Source organism: Lonchura striata, chromosome 5, assembly GCF_046129695.1.
Source record: "Lonchura striata isolate bLonStr1 chromosome 5, bLonStr1.mat, whole genome shotgun sequence".
NCBI classification, from domain to species: Eukaryota; Metazoa; Chordata; class Aves; order Passeriformes; family Estrildidae; genus Lonchura; species Lonchura striata.
This window is the reverse complement of record NC_134607.1, coordinates 25,259,841-25,281,643: the sequence shown is the minus strand read 5'-3', so window position 1 is coordinate 25,281,643 and position 21,803 is coordinate 25,259,841. Positions and strand designations below refer to the sequence as shown.

The 21,803-nt window shown below is 39.5% G+C and overlaps 1 protein-coding gene across 1 annotated transcript; it reads right to left on the bottom strand.

Moving 5' to 3' along the window:
- Positions 1–590: 590 nt before the first annotated feature.
- Positions 591–21,468, bottom strand: LOC144246319 (kinesin-like protein KIF21A). The gene is made up of 9 exons (XM_077783420.1): positions 21,009–21,468; positions 16,853–16,907; positions 13,899–14,116; positions 11,257–11,437; positions 10,747–10,911; positions 9,968–10,085; positions 7,204–7,374; positions 3,493–3,692; positions 591–1,751 (listed from the first exon to the last, which is right to left on the bottom strand). The coding sequence occupies exons 4-9, from the start codon at positions 11,391–11,393 to the stop codon at positions 1,658–1,660; spliced, it is 885 nt and encodes a 294-aa protein (XP_077639546.1). The 5' UTR covers positions 11,394–11,437; positions 13,899–14,116; positions 16,853–16,907; positions 21,009–21,468; the 3' UTR covers positions 591–1,657.
- Positions 21,469–21,803: the final 335 nt, after the last annotated feature.

The following is a 21,803-nucleotide window of genomic DNA, read 5'->3' as shown; positions in this document are numbered from 1 at the left end:
CTCCACTGGAATTTGCTCAAGGTTGTTGTATAGTCCCAAATAATTTGTGTGTATACCCTTTGAGTAGCTAAGAAGCAAGACAGACAAACACTAAGTTGTAGTGCCGCTGCTTATTTTATCTAATTTATACATTGTTTTTTAACAATATATAGAAATCATGACCCATTTCTATCAAAACTTGGAATAGCTTGGGAACCTCAAATTGCAAGCAGTATTTTCATCTCCTTTCAAGCTGAGCAGAGAAGGAAGTAATTCCTCCAAGATCAGTAAGGGGCATCAGCACTTCTCCTTGTTTGACAGAAAATATGAAATAAGGTAAGAGAAGTGTCATCTCCTAGGATCAGGAGTCACTTGCTCCATTTTATATCTGTACTGTACTAAGTGTGAGGGAATGCCCCTAGGGTTCCTAAGTGCTATACAAACACAAATTATGGCCAAGGAGAAGACAGACATGGGATACAATGGGATAAGTGGGCTTTAGTAGTCACCAAGCTATTCTACTGCACTGTGTAAAACCATGGCTTTTGTATTCAACACCTTTGCAAAGGAAATTTTTGTAAGGAAGTATGATGGACAAGGCAAAAAACCAGTTCATATTCACATCTTTATTTGTTACCTACGCAAGCTAAAATTTTAAAATTTGCAGAATTTACAAATTAATATTCAGAGCAGTTGGGTAAATTATATATCCTCCCTCAATATCCAGGTTCCAAGGGCTTTAAAAGTCATGCAGGCACAAGATAAGATATTTTCTTTATACAGACATCTATTTACATAGCTTTTCCCAATAAATGTGGTTCAGTTCTCAAAGTAACTGCCAAGGTTTGCAAAACAGTGCATTTAAAATACATTTAGCAGCATATAAAATTAGATAAAAAGAGAAGAATTTGTTTAAAAAGAAGAAAATGTGAGATGACAGAAAGAAATCCATAAGAAAAATAGATTAAGATATATTTATCATGACATTATGAACATCTAGTCATTACAGAACATAGGCAAAACACAAATAAAACACAGCCATTTGTGAGCACTTGAGTTCTAGTCCTGAGCACAGAGTATACACAGCTGCACAACTTTGGTCAACACAGATTATATGCTATCAACACACAAATCATATGGCATTTGCTGTTAGCAGGATACAGCCATGTCAGGTAGATGTATCATTAACAGCTTCTTCCCATCTATTATTCACTCCACTTTCCTAACAACAGTGTAAGTGACCTTTAAAGTCTTCAAACTGCCTCTCATAATCAAAAGCTTATTCCTGGGACAGGTTCCTTCCCCTGTTACCCTAAAATGCTAAACAGCTGATCATACTTGTGAGTGAAATACAGCAGAGCACTTTTGTTATATATTTCAGGTTATTATTTTGAGATGGTCATTAGAGAAGACTGAATTCCAGTTAATTTAAACTGCAAGTATTACATATGCACACAAATTCAGCCGTAATAGATAGAGATACATGTGACTGTTGAGACTCAAGCATGTTACCAAGAGGTTCTTAAATACAATACATATTTTAAGGACAGCAGGTCTAGTGGAAGAGTTCACACATTTTCAGTCCATTCCAGTCAGCAGTGTTTAACTAATAGACATGCAGAAAACTGCATAGAGTGCACCTCAAATTGATCAATGTATTCCTTAATCCCCCATAACTTCAATTACTGGCAAGATCTTCACTTGCATCTCCTGTATCTGAGATCTGTCCATCTATCATATTTCGAGCTTTCCAGATCCTCACAGTGCGATCACTGAAACCAAACAGAGCAGTATTAGAGCACTGTGATTACACTGGGGAGGGAGAGAGGGCCAAGGGGGGGCAGGGGATGCTTCCTTAAAAGCTTGAGTGTCTTATTCAGAAAGGTATTGTTGGCAAAATAACAGCTCTTTAATGGACATGAAGGGAGTCTCCACCTCCACGATACTTCGTAATTTAACATGTACAATATTGAAGATTCCCCAACCTAATCACAGCACTGGCTATGACCTTTAGCCATCTAAGAATGTATGAAGACTTCATGCTCAAGGAAAGAGGTGTCTGTCTATCATAAGAAAAATTAAAAAAAAAAAAATAAAACAAGGACAAAACCACAAGACAATATGAAGTCCCAGCTCTCCAACAAAAAATACCCAGCAAACCTAAACCAATTTGCAAGGTGTTAGCACATACTAGTGAGTTGGCTCTTACTTTTGGAAAAAAAATCATTATTTACACAATTTTAAAGTATGTGTACATAAAATACCACACAAAATGTGTTATAAAACTCTGTTATAATTTAGAAGTAAAATAAAGAGTTAGTCTTGTTAAATAGCAATTTATTCCATGAAAGGGAAGTTATGAATTTCTCATATTAATGTTTAACTTGAGTGCCTAGCCAACATTGTTTCCTATGTTCCTCACAAGCCCCTCAAAGGAAACCAGCAGATAGAGCAGACTTTGTGACAGTTAAAAGTCTTTTCTGACTTGTGCCTTCATTCCACTGCAAATTGTTAGGAACCATCTAAATTTTTTAAGCCCACTGCTAGAAACATCAAAAGACTAAAATTATTTTATTAGAAAAACATAATGAATTTCAGATGCTTGTATGTTCTAAATGGATTCAGAATTTTTAGGCAAAAAGAGACAGAAGCTTTGACATCTCTACCCCTACCTATTAGTGCTTAAACATAAAACCTGACCACCAAATATGAACACTTGGCTACTTTGAAATCCTGCTATGATTCAGTAAGACCTGTTTGTAATTCAGAAGGCCAGAAGCTTCCACAATTGGCACAAGAATGTAACACGTCAGCTTTCACAGCTCCTGTGCTCAGACTACACCACAAAGAGGCTCTGTTGCCGTTCCCTGCATATTCTCCATAACAAGGTACTTTTCTTGGTCATTTCCCCTGAGATTTCAGTTCCTCAATTTGCTCACTTTTACTGAGCAGACAAATATTCAAATCAAGGTGTTTACAGGACAGTAGGATGGCTTGCAAAGCTTCTGCTGTATGCCAGCACTTAAAAACAAACCAACCACAAACAAACAGCCATGTGCCATGGCTTTCAGGAGAATTTGCACAGGTAAGGAATGAGTCCTGCCAGGAAAGAGTCCAGCTGTAGAGATAAGCTTATAAAGTTCTCAAGTACTGCCAAATTCTCCCTGACATCCTGTAGGATCAGCGGTCTCCCAACTTGTTTTGATCATGCACTCCCTATCACTAAAATATTTTTAAGCCCACACTGCTGTGTATGTTTATTAATTGTATACACAAACCACTGAATTATAATACTTTATTCCAGCACCCCACTGGGTCATGTTATGCATCCTCTGGGGTGCAAGCACCCCACTTTGGGGATGGCTGTGATAGACATTAGCACTGAGGGGCATGGAGTGGACAAGGTCTCCTGATGCTTTCTATGAAGTGAGTTACACATATCCTACACACAAGCGCATGGACAGAATTCTAGCAGGGGACACAGAAAAGAAAGATTCATGGAGAAGAACTCACTCTGCTGCTGTAAAAATCTGGCTGGAGTTGGTGCAGATGGCATTTATAGGGCTGTCATGTCCCTTCATCTCCCCAATGGGTGCAAAGGGATCCACTTTCCAGAGCTTGAGGGTGCCTCCCCTGCAGCCGCTGAGCAGAACCGGCACACCGGGCACCAGGCCAAGAGCACAAACCCAGTCCTTGTGAGCATTAGGGACTTGCTGAAAGAGAGAAGGCAGACAAGTCTCACAGGCCTGCACAAAATTCCAGAGGAACAAGCACAGAAGTGGGAAAAGCCCAAGTTGTAAGTAAGCCTGATTCCTTGTCTTGCAGCAGTTTTGCTACCTGGCTCTGGGTGGCTTCTGCACCCTTAGAGCAAGGAGAGTGCTGACTTCCAAGAGTGGTTTTTTTTGTGAAATAATACTGCAATAAAAAAAGAGATCTAATATGCACAATTGACCTAATGTGGAACAGAAATCAGTTTAGGATAATGTAAAGTCTGGGTGTTTTCAAATGCATATTTGAATACATTTTTGAACATATGGTCTCTGTATATGTTTCAAGACTCTATAACTGCTATAAAACACATAAAAAGAAAATCCAAAACACTGCACAAAAATATACCAGGAAGACAGAAGCTGTTTCTGGGTTTGCCTTCTTTGTTCTTTTCCCATTACACTTTGATTTTGTGATGTTGCAGTTCACAGAAACACATTAATTTTTTGTTGAGGAAGGGCACTAGCATTTAGGTTCTCATTCAGAAAGCAAAATGCTGCACAGACCAGCTGAGAACAACATCCTTTTGTTGTTCTCAAATTTATTTGGACACATTTATTTGTTCTCACAAATAAATACACAGGAAAAAAAAATAAAAAACAACATGGGGAAATAATAGCCAAAATTTGCTGTCTTTTGGGGATACCAAATGTGGCTTTTCTCTAGTTCAGCTTAGTAAGAATTGCTTTGCTGCATTGCTCATAATGGAGTTCATTCAGCTTTCTAGGATCACCTTGGTGTTTCATTTATAACATGCACAGCTACCACAGCACTGGTAGTCTGATTCTGCAGCACTTGATGAAACTGGGAGTGGCAGGGGCGTGGGGTGGCTGTGGTTCTTAGAAATCCCAATTTTGTCACAGCGGGGTTTTGTGACTTGGGATGTGCAACCTCAAGTGAAGTAGATGATCTCCAATCTCTTGAATATCATGCTTGCTAAGGGATTTTCGTCAAATACAGAGGATCACACCTGGTCAACACATGTATGCCAAACCAGAACCTCTAATGCAACATTAGCCTTTCTGCTGTAAAGCAGCCTGGCTCTGTTTCATGTTTTGGTTGCTGGGTTGATTAAGGAGAGCAGCTGTTCAATCTGCAACCTTGGAGGTTTTGAAAACTCAGCTGGGCAAGGCCTTGAGAAACCAGACCTAACTACAAAGCTGGCCTTGCTTGGACCAGCAAGAGAACTTTACATTGTGTAACCTCCAGTGGGCCCTTCAACTCTGAATTATCACATGATTAGCAAAGCAACAGCATTTCTCATTCCCTAAAAAAGACAATGAATAAAAATTATTTCTATTCTGTCAAATGCTTCAGTCTCACCTGCTTCAGTCTCACCTCCTTGAAAAACATACAGCATTTTATAGAAATAGAAATAAAAAGAAAGAAGCAAGTATGAGATGATTCTTAACAAGTTCTACTTTTTAAACAAACAAACAGGGCTGTGGAGTTGCGTTATTTGTATGTTTTATTATCCCTGTATTATGTATTGGTTTATTCCTTTGTACCCCCGTGTGCAACTTGGTTTTTCCCCAGTTTTCCCACCTTGTCCTCCCTTCCCGCCTTCCCAGTATCTATCCATCACCCTGAAAGAGGCATTTTACCCCCGCCCGGGTGCCTTGTCTATCACTCAGTGCCCCTTCCCATCCATCCAGAAGCTTCTACTCAGGGCACTGGGTGATTGGGCGAGAACCTGGGACTCCCCCCATATCCTTCCCCCATTGGACCCCACCATATCCCCCCATCCCGGAGCCACCCCCTATCCCTATCCCCATTGGTCGTTGGATACCCCTCCCTTACAGTTTATAAGCCAGTGCAAGCACCTTGTGCTTGTTCCTGTTGGCTGGCATCGTTCTAGGATATTTGGCCCCGTTGGGCTACAATAAACTCGGACTTAGCCCCCAGCAGGATCCGCTCTTCATTTACCACCGCGAGGCTTGCTAGCGCTGCCCGGAACCCACAAAGGCACTCTCCAAACCCCAGCTGGGAGCGGCGGAGGGTGCCTCCATCGCCCGCCCTCGCCCCAGGATGAGAGCTAGCCGGGGCTGAGAGAAAAGGGAACCGGGGCGGGAGCGCGGCACAGGGCAAGTGGAGAAATTACGAAATGCACATATATATACCAAAAGGAAAACAAGGAAAGTTATATAACTAGTCCAGTTTACATACTTATTCACCCCTGATCCTGTACTTTTTCTGACATTAAATTAATTGCAATAGCAAAAATGCATACTGCATTATATTTCAATAAGCCTAAAATGCAAGAGTGAAGACACTCCTTACAACTTTTATGAAGTCATCCTGAGAATACAAAATCTTTCCAGTACCTATGATTTTCGTACAAGCTGCTTAGCACATTTTTCTGGACAGACAGATGTGAGGGCAGATGTCCAATACGGCCAAGTGAAGATTTTCTGTAAGATGCTAAATTTATGAATCCTTATTTTAACTGTGAAATCTTCGTAGTATTCTGAAAATGAAATGGCACTGAAGTGGATTATTTTGAATGAAGGTCAAGAAAGTTGATATATTTATGTAATACTAGGTATGCCTATATAGAAATTTTCTTTTTGAAGTAGCCAGTCCATTATTTTCTCATGTCCCAATACTTTAAAATTCTATTTGTTTCCTTGCTATCAGTCTGCATATTAAATGCATGCTCCTCCTTTCCCTAAAAATTACTGCAAAAACAGCAGTCTCTTCTGGTATTTCTTTTTCTACGTTCCAGTTCTCACTCAGCCTCAAGTTTAATAATCACAACTATACCTCAAGAACCTCTCATAAGACCTAGAAGAAAAGAACAGCTTATAGCAGGTCGACAAAAAGCAAAGTTCTTCATGCCACACAAATTGCAGATTCCCCAGATTTGAGGTCCTTTTACACCCACTCCCTTTTTTTCCTTTTTACGTAAAGGAAAAACATACAGCAAATGTGTTCTGACAGCAAGTGTTGTTATAAGTGTGTTGTATACATAACATCACACATGCACTGTATAAGGAGATGATCTAAGGTCTAAGACTGGGTGGAGTGAGATAGGCTGTAAAACCTCATCACAAGAAAACATTCTGTAGCCTGATTTAAAGTATTGTTTCTCATTAATGAGTTCCCAATCCAAAATTTACTAACTTGTCAAAGACAAGTATTCAATGATTCCAGTCACAGATGAGGCAAATGCTGCTTTTATTCTGAAGCAGAAAAACAACCCCCATGTACTCAGAGCTTAAACAGGATAACCACTTCATCACAATTTCCTGATGCTACATGCACACAAGAGAAAAGCAACTGCATGTAAAGATCAAGTACATTATTGATTGCTTTCTTAGTCAATGCTCTATGCCTTCCCTATTAAAAGCATCAGTGTCTATGTGAATAGTCATTGTATGAGCCTGAACATTTAAACAGCCTGAAAACAGTTCTACAGCGTGACTGTCACAGCCGCTGCATGATTTCTTTCATTACCTGAAGAAGGTCTTTTTGAGGCAAATCCCATTTCTTAATTCCATTATCCCTCGAGCCACTAAAAAGGTTATCTCCTATAATAGCAAGTGCTTCAATGCCATCATAATGAGGAGGTTCAAAATTGTGTGTAGGACTTACACTTCCAAGAGCCCCTTCAGTCACATCAAACATCTAAAATAAATAATGAAATATGTTACACGAAATATTCTGTCATCTAATCAGCTTGAAAGTCATGCAGCAAATAAATTTAGGGAAAAAACTTATTACAGTCTTATTACAGGCCACAGTATCACGATGTATATTTGACAGAATTTATCTACCAGAACCACTCCTTTCTCCTCTTCCACCTCCTGCCTGAAGTGGGAATACTCCACTGACTTCAGAGAAGTACTGGGAAGAAGTACTACTACTTGAATATCATATACACAGCAGCTTCACAGGAAGGGCCCATATATACCCTGTGTGATGGGCTAGAGAAACAAAGTTCATGGGTGAGTTTGGGAAACATAACTCACTCTGGGAGAATTGCACAGGTAAGTAGCTTCAGAAACAGGACTAATGTGTTTTTCTGGACAAGTTGTTTTGGTAACGGTTACATACTATTACACACTGATGCTTTTCATGGACTAGACACACCTCTCTCCTTGCCTGTGCTCCAAGAATGGGGTGTTAGAACAAACTCTTTAAGAAAGATTGCTTTAACAATTTAAGGCAAAATCAATGCCATCAGGACTTTGTTGCTAGAGATGCAGTGTAAGCAGCATTCATTTTGTATTGTAGGGAACCAGAACTCACCCAGTGAGACTGAGCTGAAAGAACATATGAGCTGTAACTCTTTAAACCATCAGCTCTGTTTCACAAGCAAATGTCAAATGTTATTCTCTATTATTTGCTCTTTATTGGCCTTTTAGAATAAATAAGCTTGACAGTAGAAAAGGGAGAGCTTGGTAGTGTAAAATAGTACCTTCTGAGCTAAAAATATTTGAAAATAAGTTACTGCATTCAATTAACATGCATCAGTTCCAATTGTAACAAAATATTCAATGATAAACCAGAAAATCCAGGTTCCTAGAGATGACTAATATTACTGACTCAGTAGTTTCCTGTGGCATGACAGTATCTGTCACCAGACCTGGCAGCCCAACAGCCCTATCCATGCAGAGACCCACAGATTGTTAAGGGGTTAAAATGGACCTCAATGATCATGTAGTCCCAACCCCTCTTCAGTAGTAGGGACACCTCCCACTATACCAAGCTGCTCAAGGCCTTATCCAGCCTGGCTTTGAATACTGCCAGTATTCCCCTTTTTCCATCTGTACTCATTACTCCTTGTTTGTCACTACAGTTCCTGATGAAGAGTCCCTGTCTGGCTTCCCTGTAAGCCCCTTTCTGATACTGGGAATTTATGAGGTCTCCACATAATCTTCTTTTCTGGGCTGAACAGAAGCATTGAGAATTCATAGACAGCTGCTCATACAGATCATTTATAATACCTAAAGGACAGATAAACTTCTCTGACTGTTGACAGCTTTGTTTTCCAGAAGCCCTCCCACCTCCTTGATTGTCACAGGAGCTCACAGCATGACAAACTTGCATTACATGATCCCAATCTGTTGTTCCCACTGAGGTCCTTCATTCATACCGTGCTAGGATGGCAGCTCATATCTAAAGCAATATCCTGAACTGTGCAGAGAAGTCATTCTCAGAGTGTCTGCCTGTCTCCCCATTGCCTAAGATTCCCCTGGCATCTAACCATAGGGACACTGCTGATAGGATTCAAATCCACAGCCCAAACTGTCCAACTATGCACCAACCTCTCAGGCAGTTTTTTGCATCTGGCACAGTGCACAGCCAAGCATCCAAGAATTGTAGAATAATATGAAAAAAAGAAAGCCTAGCTCAGCGAGAAAGCTCCCACAGGTTCTGTATCCTGCTCCACCCCCAGCTGTGTTCATACACTTTTTCCAGTGTGTGAGAAGAACAGAACACAGGGTATCCCCTCATAACAAGCTAGGGTTTCTTGTCCATTCTCTCTTTGGCCTCATGTATCACACGTTGGCTTTACGGATCATTTACAATTCCTTACGTCTGGGGATTTAGGTGCAGCCCTGAGAAACAGGAGCTTGTGGGTTCAAATAGCCACTGGCTGAGGCGAGCCAGAAAAAAAAAAAAAAGAAAAATAAAAAGAGGAAAATATAACCCCCTCCTCCCAAAAGCCAGATTCCATATCCTTGAGTGAATTATTCACAATTCCAAGAAACAGAAAAGTTTATTCGTCACCATGACTGAGAACTGCTGACCTTGTGGTCTTCCTCACTTCAGAACACAGGTGACACTTCAGAAAGAGCCTGGGCAAACCCTGGACTGTCTTATGTGAGGAACACACAGGGTGTCTCTGCTGAAACAATTAGGTCTGCACTCCAAAACAGAGGCATTGACTTAAGTTACTTTAAAGAGCTAAATGTTGCCTAAAAGTAGGTGCAACAAATATTTCTCCGATACTTTGTACACCCAACATCCAATTTAATGGGGATTAAAAGAAAAACTTAACTGGAGACAACCATGGATCCATCTTCCTTGAAGAAACAAAAAAGGCACTGAATTGGTAAGTATTATGATTGAATATTATTCATGATCCATGAGTGGTGAAGTAATTTTCATCTTGGCTATCACATTTTGAATGTGTAGATGTAAGCCACTTCTGCTGAAGCCTGCATCCCATGCTGATGTGCCAAGTTAAAATAAGCAAATACCAGTGGTTTACCTTTATATAATGATCCTTTGAACCAGTGATAATAAGATCTTGTCCATTGGAGATCTGATTGACAGTAAGGCACATAACAGGACCCTGATGACCAGTTAGCTTTCCTGTAGACTGAAATCTTTTAAGGATGAGAGAAGTAATGAGGATTTGTTAACTTTTCATATATCCAATACAGTCCATAGCACATCTTCTGACAGAATGGATTTTTTTTTTTTTTCCCTATGTCTTCAGTACTCATCCTCTTGTTTACCTATACTCTATTGTTCATATCCATGGATAACTATTACATCTACGTTAAATACAACAAAACCCTTTCATGTATGCAAAATAAGAATTAAAACATTTTAAAGTAAAGGTGAATCAGTCCCCTGATAAGTATTTTCTGTATTTTGAATGCAATCTTTGGGAGCAGGTTGTCTTTGGAGAAGTGCAATTATAGTGCAACTATCATAATCTTGTATTATTTATTGCATTACTTCCATTGACTTCCCTCATCTCATCAACAATTACTAGTCAGGATTCCCATTCTCACCTTACAATGAAACCTTGTGTTTTTCCTGTCATTTTTACCGAAATGATTCACCACAACCTTAACACATGAGAAAATTACTATCTCAGTAGCCACCACAGATTGATTAGCTGATCTGTAACTGATACCATATTTTGCCCAGGTATGGACACTACCATATAGAAGAAACTGATTGTTTCATGTGCACAACTTTGCTGCCTATGCACACCTAACCACCTAAAGAACATTCTCTTTGGCTGGTGTTCAGTACCTTTTCAGGTCCCACATCCTCACTGAGTTTCCAGCAGCTGCATAGAGGAATGTGCCAGTTGGATTTAGTGCAATTTGATTGATCTGGTTCTCTCCAGCTGGGATAGCAACTGTTCTGTTAGTACTTCCAGAACACACATCAGCAGGCATAGCTTGTCCTGAAGACCTGAGTTGAGAAGGGGAAAAAAGGGAAAAAAAAGAAAAAAAACAAATTCTACAGTTTATTTGCCACACTTCAAATAGTCTCTATAAACAAATCTATTTCACTGAGTAGAAAAGGCTACAAGCCAATTATGAATACTAAACATCTGATAAAATTCTGTATGTACATTGTTCTGTGTTTCCTTTACTGGTGGCCCATACTGACTTAGCCTGAACATGTAAAGAAAGCTGCCATCCCCAACAGTGTACTCATATTACACTGTACTACAATATTGAATTAAATATAATAAAATGTATCTAAAACTAGGACTCATCTTAATGCTTGGCATCTGAGGCTTAGCATACTCACGTCAACGTCCGAATGCACTTTGCGGAATCTCTGATGTCCCACACCTTGATATAGGAGGTTGAAACTGTAAAAACCAGGCTTGTGTAGTTGCAGTATTTAACAGAAACTACATTATTTGGATGACCCCCTAAAGACATAATCTCTTGTCCAGTTACCAGATTCCAGACTTTACAGGTACGATCTAAATAAATACAAACAAAAAGGGGGAAAATATTAACAATAATTTAAAAAAAAACTCTGAAAAATCTTGTGCTTTTCCTAAACACAGTTAATTAAAATAAATTCATCCATTTGCACTCATACACTTTCCTCCATTTCTGTAGGCAGTGCAGAAAAACAGCTAAATAAAGCAATTCTTAAAAAATATACATAGGCATCTGTCATCACCAAAACTAAGCAAGGTTAATCATTAAATGTGCTTTCAAGATCTGCATATTAGCTTTCAAAGCATTTAAAATAATAAAAATCTTAAGGCTAGTGAAATTGCAGACAATTTAAAGGCTATAAAGTGTGGATGATGATAGATGAAGAGAAGAATCCAATTTTTAATTCAAGAATTCATTATCAAAAACATAGCTCAGGACAAGTTTTGAGACTTAGCATGGCCAAGTTCAAACTGACACAACAAAGCTACAAAGGTGAGAAAGGACCCAAACTCTTCAGTGTTTTGGAGGCCTCTGAAAATCCCAGCAGAGAGTGCTTTAGTCACACTTTTGATTCTGTAGCAAAGTAATTTAAATACTACAACCTTTTATGTGTTGAAATTCCAAATGCATAGAAGTTTTCAAGAAATCTGCAACACTATTGGCAAGAACAGGAAACTCTCCTTGCTGCACCATGTCTGTATCACTCCATGTATTTTAGACATACATTTATAATGAAATAATTACTGAAAAGATGAAGAGAAAGCTTCATGTATAGACTCTAGTTATGATAGCATGATGGTAAGTTTAGCAAGACCCTTCTGCCTCTTTAAAACACCAGCTACCAAGATCAAAGATCTGCAATGCCCATGAGCGCTTACTGGCATTTCTGAATTTGTGTGCAAGTATTATCTGATGTCAGTGAGCTGAGACTTTCTGCTTCAGCAACAATTTCCAAAAGATGTAACTTTATTTAATTAAACAACTGTCTACACTCTTGAGTAAAAGCATACTTGGTAAACTCCTCTCAAAAAATATTTGCAGGAAAAATTCTCCCATAAGTTTAAAAAGCTAGGATAGGACTTCAAAAAGGAAAATATTTTCAACACCTGCAAATTTCCTTAAAAAAAAAAACCTACAAAATTTTTAGAATGCAAATCTAGATATAAAATAAAATGTTATAACATGCCCTTTTTTCCCATCACATAGCCACTAAATTCAAAATCTCAACAGAAATCAACTAAATATTATTTACAAAATCTAAATCAATGTCCTTTTTGCAGTTATATATGCTTGCACAAATGTTGAAATGTTGGCTTAAAACCGGCAAGATCAAAAGTTTGCCAATTCAAAGTGTCTGATTTGGTATTTTTAACAGCCAACTAGTAGAATAGCCACAGAAACCACACCTGAATATTAGCACATGCCAGAAACACGTAGTAAAAAATACAAATTACAAATGTACATTAGGCAGAGACTGCTGTAAAAATATTATGCAAATAGGACAGATGAATATTAAGCGATGCATGACTCCAGAGCCTGTAACATTAAGATAGCTACAGGACACTGATTTCCACATCACTGAATGTGGGAAGTGCACTGAATTTACACATGTGCTTGTGCAACATAGGAGCTACTACCTAAAAAGCCAAGGAAAGGGTCTCTTGCAGTGAATGGCTAATACCTAGCAGTGGTAGTGGTAGATAGAAAATGAACAACAAGAGTAAGTGAAAAGAAAAAAATAGTGTGAGTGCATGTGAGAGATATCTTCTGGTCCCAAAGTAAAAAGATAAAAATATTTTTATCTGTTTATAAAAAATAAATATTTTTATCTGTTTATAAAAGATAAAAATAGTTTTATCTGTTTAGAATCAAGAGATACTTTCAGTTAGTAATATTCTTCTGCAGATAAGTTGACAATCTGCAAACAGAAAGGATTTTTGAGGATTCATAATGTCTAACATTTTCCTTTCAACTTTTTACTTGAATATGCCATTGTTGCACAGACTTCTTTATTTCATGCACGGTCCATACAAGACAACTCATAGAATGATTTTTCCTAATAACTAGGACCATATACAAATACCATGATAAAGTTTTCGAGTTTTCGGGTCGTGTGTTGTTATTTTGTTTCTTTTAAATCTCACTGCTGTTCTAATCAGATTCTCACTATCTCCCTAGAATGTGCATTTCCCATAGCACTAATACAGCAAATTATTCAGGGTATTAGAGGGGTTTTCCCCTCTACATAGAACACAGTTACAATAGCTAAGCAGCTTAACAGAACTTACATCCTCAATAAGAACCACAGTACTTACAAGACTGCATTTACACTTTCTAGAGTGGTGGTGGTAGAAAGGAAGGAGCTTTGTCAGGATTATTTAGTAAGTTTCAAGTATATTAACCTCATTTGTAAAGTTAAGATAATAAATTACAAGAAATTGGCGACATGCATTTTTTAAAAGCAAAGGATAATTAGCACAGCATGGCCAAAATTACATGCTGCCTATCTTAGAAGGTAAGCCAGATGGTGGGGGTATAAGCTCTCTGTCCCTAGCAGAAGTATCATGTGTGTCAGCAGCCACCCCACTTTCTTGGTTTTCTGCAGCTGACGTGGCAGAGCCAGCCGAGGCAGAGTCTGCAGCGCTGCTGTCGGAGACCAGGTCGCTGTTGGCTGCATACAGCAATTCCATCTGGGTGGTGGTCCTGCGGCGGGCCTGGAGACAGACAAAAACCAAACTGCCACTTCACCATGCCGTGGTGTGTGTCAAGAGTCCTACACTCAAGCTTAGCATTATTAGCTGGCAATTAGCATCCCCCTCAAGCACTTGGCAACTGCCTTTGGAAACTAAACCAAGAAGCTCGTCTCTGCTTTTGGGCAACAATTTCAGAGGAGGCAACTCAAATTCAATGTCCAACCACTGATTTGACAACTGGTTTTCAACTATATCCTTTCAACCAGCTGCCTGCCAATACTACAGGAGGACAATATTACTTACCTATGGTTTATCCAAACGAAATGTTATAAAGCAGAGAGCAATAAAGCAAAGTGGCAATTTAAAGAGATACAACTATACTGGTGTGACTTCTAACATCAGTGCTTCTTCTCATATACAAACTCTGCTTCTACTTTGTTTAAGTCACCTCAAAAGTCCACATGAACTAAAATTCATTCAGCATTTCAACAATTTGAAAACAAGAGAAAAACTCACAACAACTTTGTGCAACACAGTAATTTGTAAAACACTGATCATACATGTTAGGTGTGATTTTACAGTGAATTTAAGATCTGTTCCTCAGGGAAAGAAAGACCAATAGGGAAGACAAAGATCCAGTCAGAAAGGACCATTACAAAAATGATTTGTTTATTTCATTGCCTTTTTGGACTAAACTCACTTAGTTAAACAACCCAAAAAGCTGCACACCAAGGAATGTTACCAAATAATTCAACAGCCAACACAGATGGTTTCTTCCAACTGCAGTTGGAAAACTGGAGACTAAGCTTCTATTTACTTTCCAAACTACGTTTGTACTTCTGTTAGCACAGAAGCAAATTTGCCATCAGTGCACATTTCCAGTTCCCACTGCCATTAATATTAAACTGTAGTCAACCTAGATATATAATTAAGATCCTGGAGGTCAAACTTTAGTTTCATAAACTTCAAGATATCTGTGACAAATCGCAAACAATAAGCACGTCCACAATTCCCACTGGCAATAGCATTGAACTGTAGCCTAACTAATACTAATCTGCAAAACTACACCAGTATGGAGTGCAAGTAACTGGAAGAACACATCTCTTTCTGGAATTCCAACAGCTTAACCCAAAAATACTGACAAAGTTATTTTTATCATTGCTTCTTAGAGAGGAGTGTCACACAAAATCATATGGCACACAAATCATATGTAAAACACTTCAGTTCACCTTCTGGACATCTTCATTCATTGAAGTCTCTTGGGCAAAGCAAAAGCTTTTTTTTAATGATACCAGAAGGTATCATTAAATTATTGTCATGGTTTGACACTGGCACAATTCCAGCACCCCCATGAAAATGCAACCCCCCCAAATGATTGCTGTGAGACACGATCTGGAACAGAGCAGAGCAGGCCCAAGCTAAATAACAAAGGAAAAACTTTATTAAACTACTACTACTACAAAAGGATAAAGAAAGAAAAAACACACACTAAATACAAAATGAACATCTTCCAAAACATTCCTCCTTCCCTCCCTCCACCCAATTCCAACAAACCACAGTGAGACACAACTTGGACCCCCAGTCAGGTTCCCACCCTTCAGATAATCAATTCTCAGTCTATCGAGGGAGAGATGAGTCCCTTCTGTGCCACAGACCTCCCCAAGAAACACAATTGCCACCTCTTGTGTTTCCAAGTCACACGTGGCACCACCTGGAAAAAATCTGCCAGTGTGACACTCTCCTTTGCATGCACAGTACTCTCACTACTGTGTATGGACAGACTGTTCCTAGGATGTTTCTTTTCAAGGATGCTATGCCAAGATAAAAAAAAGCAACAGTTCAGATTTTCATTTTTGGGATCGTAACCCCCCCATTTCCCCCTGGGGCTGAGGGTCCACGAACAGAGATCTTCTCTTCTTCTTCTCTGAAGACAGGGAGCATCACCACAACCCTCCTCAACTTTCCTCTGTTCACTCCACTCCTGTCTTTTCCTCAGCTGTTGAAGCAGTTCTCTTGGCTCACCATGCATCTTCCTAAAATACAGTCTCTCTCTTGGAGGAGAAAATTGGTTCAGTCTATGGCTACCAAGCAAAAGTCCAGCCAAAAGCCACTCCATCATCTTCCCCTGCAACCTTCTTTTCCTAACATCTCAGGTCCCAGGCTGTCTCTCTTCTCCTCTTTCAAACTGAGGAGGCTATTTCACAAAGCCCTCATTTCCCAAGAAAGGGTTAAAAGTCCCAACTCCCTGGATGGCTCTCGGCCCAGGCTCCAGCTCCCACCTGTTCCCCGCTTCCACCTCCTCTGCCGGTGTACTTCCGGCACTGTCACTGTCTCTTTCTCTCTCTCTCCAGAGAGACTCTGGGGGGGAAATGGAAACATCCCAGATTTCCTCCACCCTTCCATCCGCAGGGAGCCAGAGCCAGTTCCAGCCCCTACACCCTTCTGCCTAACTCAACCTGGGCCGCATGGCTCCCCTCCCCACCCAGCCACCTGACTGGGAAGGGAAGAGTCTGCACTCTCTGATGACCAGAGCCAGTTCCTCTGGGAGATCTGCTTTTAGTCCCTCTGTGTTCTCAGAGGTGTGTCCAACCTTCAATGGTCAGCCCAAACGCCAATATCCAACTCTGACCACTGATTGGCCTGACCCACTTCCTCCCAAGAAAATTCTTTTCCATGTCAAACCATGACAATGAAGAATTATTATAGAATCATGGAATCACTTAGAAGAATTATCATCACCATCCTTTTACATATTACCTTGCTTTTGGGCTTGACTTCACCACAAAGCTTCAAGAGTTCTGAAGATAATGAACTAAAAGAAAAATTGCATCAAAATTAGAAAGTCATACTTTTTGCAGATTGGCAGGTGTGTATTTTAATTTTACTCTTCTTTCTACTGAAATTGTGGGCAAAGTATAATGAAACAATGTTAGACATACTTTCTAAAGGATACTTGAGTCTGCATTACAAAAGGAGGAAATTACAGTAATTTTTCTAGAATTGGTAGTAACAAAGATTTCCTCACTTTCCTTCTGTTCCAGGACTATGCAATGGGGCATCCTCATCAGTACTATCTTCCAAGATTTCTAGAAAATTTCCAGAAGAATAACATTAGTCTGTCCTTCTACAACAGGATGTGAAGGCTTTAACTGCTATACAAATACTCAGACAATGTTGAAAGAGATTTGCAGTGTCTTGACTATTTTCTATCCAGCCTCCTGAATTTTCCTGATACCTAAAGTAATTCTTCTCATACAATCTAAATACATCATACATCTAGGCATACTGTGTCAAAAATGGTCCTCTGTCTACTGTAGCACAGCAACAGATGATAGAAAAACAGAAATTCTAGAAGGAAATCTGTAAGAAAGCAGATAAAGCAAAGAAAATTATCTGCAAGACATGGAAGATATGGGATGTAAAATCAATGGACAGTAAGAATGTCTCTTTCTCCTCTTTTTTTTCATCTTCTTGCTCCAAAACAGAATCAACCTGGCTATAATGAAAAAGAAAATGATATTTTTAACTAGCTAGTGAGCTGAGGCTCAGCCTCCTCTGATACAGAATGCCACCAAGCATTTGAGCTGACAAGAAGCAGGCACTTCACTAGTATATAAGGATTCATTTCCAAAGAGGATGATGCTACCACTTAATACTATAGAACGGCTTCCTAAAAGGAGATTAATTTCTAAAGGAAGCTGCTTAGTAGAAATATTCCTGAAGCAAAAATGGGTACACAAACCTGTCCACAGAAGACAAACCCAGCATGCATGCCACACATTAACACTGTCAAACATCCAATTGACATGTCTGCATGCAAACGGTGCAAAACATTAAGCTGAGACAATGAGTAAAGGGCACATGTACAATCAGTTCCAAACTGCTGGGAAAGCAAATCCCCTAAATTGCATGTTATTCTAATAATACATTTTAGGCATAGATCAAGGACATAGGTAACACATTTTTGCAGGCAAAGTCCCTCATTTTTGAACATACGCATGAAATATTAAGGATTAAATAACCTTGTAATGACATTCCATTACACCTCTTTACTAGAAGAGACACTTTACTTAATTTCTGTTAAAAAGCAGATACCATTTGCAATGCATAGAACAGATACATTTGTAACCCATATTAGAACAGGTTTGTCCATGTATAGGTATGAAGTGCAAGTTCATCCTTTGGAGAAAGAGAAGAAAGATATACAGTTTTCAGCTGAACTTTGAGAAGGAATGGAAAAAAGAGAAGGAAAATATTGCCATTTGTGTTTGCTGCATCTAAATGTGCTCCTTGAAAAAGTTAAAACCATCAGCCTAGAACCAACACCAATAATGTGCTTCAGAGTTACCAAACTGCTGAATTAATCTTAACAATGTAATCTTAGTTATCAGAAACACAACTATATTCTAAAGAAAACAGGGTCACAGGAGTAGCACTCTGAATTTTCAGGGGTTTTTTTTTGTTCCATCATGGATTTGAGGCCAGATGAAAACCTTTCAATACTTATTATTATTATTGTCATTAGACTTTTTATTATTGTTATTATTATTATATGCCTCCTGCAGAAGTGGGCATTTAGAGTACTGCTCCATTCAGTAAGACAAAAGCAGCATCTCTAAAATAAATGCATTTTTAAAAAATATAAGATTCCTATTAGAATTATGTTACTTCATCCCCCTACTCATAAAGAATTTGTGATCTCTTTTTACAGGTAACTAAGTAGAAAGTGTGGAATGACCACAAAAGGTAGGATTTTATTTGCAGGCTCACTCTTATGTGACCTGATGAGTTTCTTCAGTTTGCCTGCAATTCAACACAGAAAGACTGCCCAAAACTCCGAAAGAGAAATCAACACAGAATCAACAAAAGGTAGAAAGAGCAAGATTCTGTGAGAGTGAGAAGAGATGAAAGGAGATATGAAGTTAGTAAAGACTGTAATGTTTGAAGGGCCAGGTGCTAGCAAACCACTGCTTGCAGAACAGGTGGAGAATTTTCTGATTATGTGTCTTCATCCTCTTGCAGTGGCAACTGGACGGTACCAGAACAATGCCATACACCAGCAGAGTTCACCCAGAGGAAATGACATTTGACCAGCCCTCTCAAAACCTGCACATAAGTGGATGTGACTCACATCTGTGAATGTCCATACATCACAGTGGGAAGTAAAAGCAGCTTCCACAGCTCCTCAAAGAGGAGTCAATTCAGCAACATTCAAAACCCAATTTCATGGTCATTTTAACTCTTCGCAAGAGCAGATGGGATAGTGAATGGCAGCTGGCTCATCCACCAAGGTGGATGTGAACTGAAAGTCCATTCAAGTCAAAACCTGAACCTGTGATGTACTTTTGCAGACTGAAACTTCTTGTCTACAGTTGAATGCAAGTGCATAACTACACTGGGGAATGTTCAAGCTCTTCTGAGCCAAGTGTATTCAAATGGCTAAGAACTTTTGAAGATGGTGGATCTGAAAGTAGGCATCAAGAGGGCAAATCACAAATACCATGGAAGTGCAATCCCTTTGCTTGGGATAGGGCTGTCTGTGCTCCAACACTGAGATGTCAGGCATCCTGGTGAGATTGATCTCAGGATCTGCTGCCACCCACATTCTACCTGCAGGAACTCTGCCAGGCCCTGCACCAACAAGAATCCCTGCAAACCAGCTGGAAATCCCAGCATCAAAGCCTCACTACAGTGATGTCTGAACTCCCTGCAGCTCAAAAGGTTTGGTCACTAGTGAGCCACAAAACACCGACTACCAACAGTCTTGGACCTTGGTTAGTGCAGCATATTCAGCTGCATTTCTTTCCTGTATAGTGTTAGCAGATTCCTGGGTGGCTTAGATACTCTAACAGCTTCAGTCATGCTTGCAAAGTGTTAAAAAGCTACTTTAATGAGAAAACACTCCATGAAGAATTTTATTACAGATCTACTGTGCAATACATTTAGTACATGGCTTTTTTTTCAGATGTTTCAGATATTGTTAATAAGTAAAAGCCTGTCCAGAGCTAAAGAAAATGCAATGCTGTCAGGAGAAACAATGCTCCAACAGGGGTGAACATGCACACACATTAAAGGCCTGTTCTAGAGACACCATGATACTACAAACCACTGAGGTTCCTGAATAAATAACTGGCTGCAGGCAGCAAGATCCCCTGACACAGATTTTCAAGGGTCACCTGACAGGAAGCTGGCCAAGTTCTCACCACCTTTACATTATGATCTATACACTTCCATGTAGTTTTGTGCTTTGAAATGTTGTGCAAACTAGCACAGGACAGCAAAATGTGATTAAAAGTAGCACAAAATAACACTAAAGGAATTATCACTGGTAACAGGATTCTTTTTCTCAAGTTCCAAATACAGCCAATTCTTTGGAGGGAAGAAAATAAGCTTAATTCATTTGGGAATAACTTCAAAGCAACAACAATAAGAGCAATTTTAATCTTAAAATCAGTGAAGTCAGTAACTTAAACACATTCGAAAAAGTGGGATATGATCCTGCATTCTGTACGAAATGAGCTATTTGCAAAAGGTTAAAAATGACCTGCAAGTTAAGAATTGCCTTTTTTCCAAACCTAAAGATGAGCAGAATTTGTCAGAAGAGTAGTATATCACAAAATAATTCTGTGTACTCTGAACATACTCTGGGCTCGCAAGCATGAAGTTATAAATTTGAAATACAGCTCTGCTTACTGTCTTCACTTTTAACTACCACAAGGGCTATTACCACAAGAGCTAGAGGTGTTTTCAGAAAGGAAGAAATGCTCTTTAAGCTCATGATAATGAGTACATTTACAGAACAGTCCATGCAAATTTCACAGACTCACAAATTCTAAGACGCATCAGTTAGTGAATATGAATGAATTAGTAACTCATGTAGCTGTACAGTACACAGAAAGCTAAACATACTTACCCAGTGGTATGCTATCTAGGTCTGTGTAAATACAGCAACAAGGAAAAAAAGCAACATTCCAATCAAAATATATCTGAAATGAACAGGGCTTATGTCTTTATTAATGTCCAGCTCTTTATTAAAAAGATCAGCTGGGCAGGGAGCTCGACAGAGCTTGCCCCCGCTGTTGTAGCTTTTTTCCAGTAGCCGAAGGTGGAGGAGGCGAGCAGAGTCTGTCCCTCAAGTCTTCATGGCACACTGGTAGCAAAAGGGTGAAGAGGTGTGCAGTCTGTAGCTGAAGTCCCGATCAGCAGCTGTCCCCTCTCCTTTCCTCATGGTAACACCAGGAAGAGCTGCTTTTGTTCCTGCTTCCCACAGCCCAGTCCAGTCTGGTCCTCTGTAGGCTATGGTGACAGGTCAAACATCAACTAGGGATGTGGTTCCCTTTTCCCCAACCAGCGCACCCATCCAGCCCCCTCCACTGTGCCCAGCACCCGCTTTAGGGGTGTTTTCATCCCCAAAACCCCCTCCCATGATTCCACTGGTTCCTCTATTTTGCACCTCAGTCCTAGAATGGCAGTGTGGGTGGGGGGTGTAGGTGATCCCCAGGAGCAATTAGCTAATTAACATTTCAATATCAGTACTTAGCTCAAGCCAGCAGTGTCCCAGTATTGCCATGGAAACCAGGAAGGCTCTTTTGTTCATAACAAATCCCTCCTCTATTTCTTTGATCGGGCTTAAGCCCGCATCAATTTATAGTCTCTGGCTTTTGAGGGTTAGTTTCTTTTGGTAATTCTTCTAATCTCTAGAAACAAA

Bases quoted from the DNA above. Each gene is read 5' to 3' on its own strand.
- LOC144246319 (XM_077783420.1), bottom strand. From the start codon at position 11,393: ATGTCTTTAGGGGGTCATCCAAATAATGTAGTTTCTGTTAAATACTGC. The intron at 10,086-10,746 runs GTACTGAACACC...CATCCTTAAAAG, and splicing joins AGGATGTGGGACCTGAAAAG to ATTTCAGTCTACAGGAAAGC. The intron at 1,752-3,492 runs GTGAGTTCTTCT...GTTTGGTTTCAG, and splicing joins CAGATTTTTACAGCAGCAGA to TGATCGCACTGTGAGGATCT.